General features: G+C 36.6%; 1 protein-coding gene across 1 annotated transcript; it reads left to right on the top strand.

The window, feature by feature from the left end:
• Nucleotides 1-2,169: 2,169 nt before the first annotated feature.
• On the top strand, nucleotides 2,170-3,364 carry LOC118008449 (olfactory receptor 6C1). The gene has a single exon (XM_035001992.1). The coding sequence runs from the start codon at nucleotides 2,426-2,428 to the stop codon at nucleotides 3,362-3,364; it is 939 nt and encodes a 312-aa protein (XP_034857883.1). The 5' UTR covers nucleotides 2,170-2,425.
• The last annotated feature ends 277 nt before the right edge of the window (nucleotides 3,365-3,641 follow it).

Genomic DNA, 3,641 nt, shown 5'->3' with positions numbered 1-3,641 from the left:
GGAAATCTAAGAGGAAAAGAGAATATGCAAAAAAATTGAAATAAGGGTAAAAATACAGTGCATTGGCACATTATTACCTATGGAAGAGTAATACTATATTTTTTTTAAGCGGGATCTCCAATGCCAATAAAATAGTGCAGAAATTTCAATCTTGAGATTTAAACCAAATATTGTCTATTTATTGAGCATGTATTTTGAGAAGAAGCTGAGCAGAATAAAGTTAATTAAAAGAATGAGTGCTAAAGAAACTTAATGAAATTAATTTTAAAATAATGTTTTATGAAGATTTTTTTAATTGTATATCAAAAAACTTTGGCTTCTTTTATATGTCCTTTATCATAATTTACTCAATATGGGGAATTTAGGCCCAGTGAATATATACATCTTGAAAAGTAGGTAAACTAAGCAAACACATCTTGCAAAACAAAAGATACAACCTACATACTATGCAGCCAAGAATTGGGCATATAATAGAGAACTTCACCTGATGGGTATTTGTGATGCAAGAACAAACTCAAAATGAATGAATGAATTAATTAAACAAGTGTTTATTTTAAGCCTCCTGAATTAATTAATTAAACAAGTGTTTATTTTAAGCCTCCTGTGATTTTTCCAGGCACTGGACTGTTTTGCAAAGGATTTGAAGGTCAGACTCTGTCCTAACTTTCAGACTTGCACAGAGTAGTGGAGGAATTCACAGGAGATTACAGCACAGATATGTGGTGGGCTGGGAAGAATCAGTCGAAGATTTTTATGGGACTCAAAAAAGGGTATTAAATCTAGTGTTGTGGGAATACGTAAGAAGGTGATTTGGGGTGTCATTGAAATCTGCTACCCACGAGGCTACTTACATACACATTTTTCTATTTAAGGCAAGTTTCACAATCATTGTAGCAAGGTTACTCTTACTAAGGAGGAACAGAGAAACAATGGATATTGGTAGCCTTTGGTAGCAATGTTGAGGTGCTACAAATATCTAACATGCCTCAAATGTGGTGACCATCCTAGCTGAATGAGAGCAGTGAATTGCTGAGGGACAGAGGGTGTGCTGGAGTGCAGGAGGCAGATACACCATGGTGGGGAGAGGTAACCACATTCACAAAGTGGAAAAACAAAGCTAAGATTCACTTGCCTAGAGACTCCCAGATACTGTACAACCAGATGATTCCACCTCACTTTTTTGTTGTTATTATTGTTCCTATGTGATTTTCTTGCTGTTACTTTATTCATTACTATTACTTTTAGACAAAGCTTTTAATACAGGACACCATCTTAATCCCGAAGGTTTTCACCAAGGGATTTCACCATTGAGCAATCCTTATATAGCTTTTTTAAAATGCTAAGCATTTTTCTAAATGCTTCACATATTAACTCATTTAATACTCATAATAACTTTATAAGAAAGGACTGTATACAGAGGAATAAACTGTGTTTATAGAAGGAACACAGACAGACTACATAGTTTCAGACCTAGTAAGTGGCTTGGATTCAAGCCTAGACATCCTCACTCTTCCTTATGGAAATAACTATGGTAATATCATTTAATATTTTTTTTTAAAAAAAGAGAAATTAAAACTACTTTAAAAACAAGTAAAGAAATTAAACTATTTACCTGAGTTTTCTTGGGGAATATTTACCTAACTCTTTAACTGAGGGAAATTCTTCAATAATAATAGTAATAATTGTTATTTTAAATAGAAAGAGAAGTCATTTGTACAGGAATACAAGTCATAATAATTACATATAGGCTGAAACATCATAAACTATGGCCAGGGATTCAGATAGGATCAAACTCAGTTCTAAGCTCTCCAGCTTAAATTATTTCTTGCCTCTTTCTCCCCTCTATCTCTAACATCAAAGGTTGCTGGTGGCAATGACTCTAGTATATCTGACCCATGAGGTAATAGGAGGAGTTGAAAAAGCTGAGTGTTAGCAAAAGTTGATCAATGGCTAAGGACAGAACACTCACACGTCATTAAAAAATACAGGATCTTTCCCATTTCTAAGGATTCTCAATGTAATTAAGCTTTAACTTACAGAGAATGGGAAACTAGTAAACAATTGGAGCAAGAGCACAAAGGTGGTCTTCACTGGGAAGAAACCTCATGCGCACATCTTTGAAAGTTAACACGTTATTTGGTGTCAGAAAAGCCTGGGAAAGATCCCTGCTCTAGCCCTGCAAGCTCTGTGATATTGAATGTTTTCAAACTTGCCATAACTGGAGATTTCACCTGTAGAAGAGAGGAAATTAAGGGATTATTGTTCTTATCAGTTAACGTGAATTCTCGCCTATAGATGAAAACACATGGTATTTCAGCCAAATTCTGGCTCCACACTTCGACCTTTGCTAATCCTCTCTTCAAGTTTGTTCCTTGTGTTTTCTCCTAGAGGTCTGGCAGGAGAACAACAATTAAGTGACTGAAGAATGAGAAACCACACAGAACTAACAGAGTTTATCCTCCTGGGATTGTCAGATGATCCACAGCTTCAGGGGGTCATCTTTGTCTTTCTGCTCATCACCTACATGCTCAGCATCACTGGGAATCTGACCATTATCATCCTTACCCTGCTGGATTCCCACCTCCAGACCCCCATGTATTTCTTCCTCAGAAATTTCTCCTTGCTAGAGGTTTCATTCACGACTGTCAGCATACCCAAGTTCCTGGGCACCCTGATTACAGGAGATAAAACTATTTCTTTTGATGATTGTATTGCTCAGTTATTTTTTTTCATTCTGTTGGGGGTCACTGAATTTTACCTCCTGGCTGCCATGTCCTATGACCGTTACATTGCCATCTGCAAACCTCTGCATTACATGACCATCATGAATCCTAGAGTCTGCACACTCCTTGTCTTCTTTTCATGGTTGATTTCATTCTTAATCATATTCCCCGCACTCATGTTCCTCTTAAACCTTAATTACTGTAGATCTAATATTATTGACCATTTCACCTGTGATTATTTTCCCCTGCTGCAACTTTCTTGTTCAGACACAAAATTCCTGGAGATAATGGGTTTTTCCTGTGCTGTGTTTACTTTAATGTTCACCTTGGCATTAATAATTCTGTCCTACATATATATCATCAGAACAATTTTGAGAATTCCTTCTACTAGTCAGAGGACAAAGGCCTTTTCCACCTGTTCATCCCACATGATTGTCATCTCCATCTCCTATGGCAGCTGCATTTTCATGTATATTAAACCCTCAGCAAAAGACAGAGTGTCTCTGAGCAAAGGAGTTGCTGTGCTAAACACCTCAGTAGCCCCCATGCTGAACCCCTTTATTTACAGCCTAAGGAACCAGCAAGTCAAGCGAGCCTTCATGGACAGGACAAGGAAGATTCTATTTTTCTCAAGCAAATGAAATGCTGAGGTGTCACGAATTAGACACTCATAATGCAGGGCAATTTAAAATATACAAACATGAAATTTGAGCAACTTCTTCAAATCACAGTGGCCTTCCTGTCAACCTTATTCATTACATCTTTCTAACAGCTTATAAGCACATTTAATATATTTCCCATTCAATTGAAATAACTTCATATGCCCTTCTGATTCCTGTTCTTCTGAACCCATTGTTAGTTGCAACTTCTTGAACAATAATTATTGTAATTCAGGAAGTTGTACTTTGAGTTTTGTTT

The sequence above is a fragment of the Mirounga leonina genome, unplaced genomic scaffold, assembly GCF_011800145.1.
Source record: "Mirounga leonina isolate KUSES-001 unplaced genomic scaffold, KU_Mleo_1.0 Mir_126, whole genome shotgun sequence".
In the NCBI taxonomy this organism is placed as follows: Eukaryota; Metazoa; Chordata; class Mammalia; order Carnivora; family Phocidae; genus Mirounga; species Mirounga leonina.
The sequence above is the reverse complement of the archived record's forward strand: the minus strand, read 5'-3'. Positions and strand labels throughout refer to the sequence as shown.

Coding starts and splice junctions, on each gene's coding strand:
- LOC118008449 (XM_035001992.1), top strand. CDS start 2,426: ATGAGAAACCACACAGAACTAACAGAGTTTATCCTCCTGGGATTGTCA.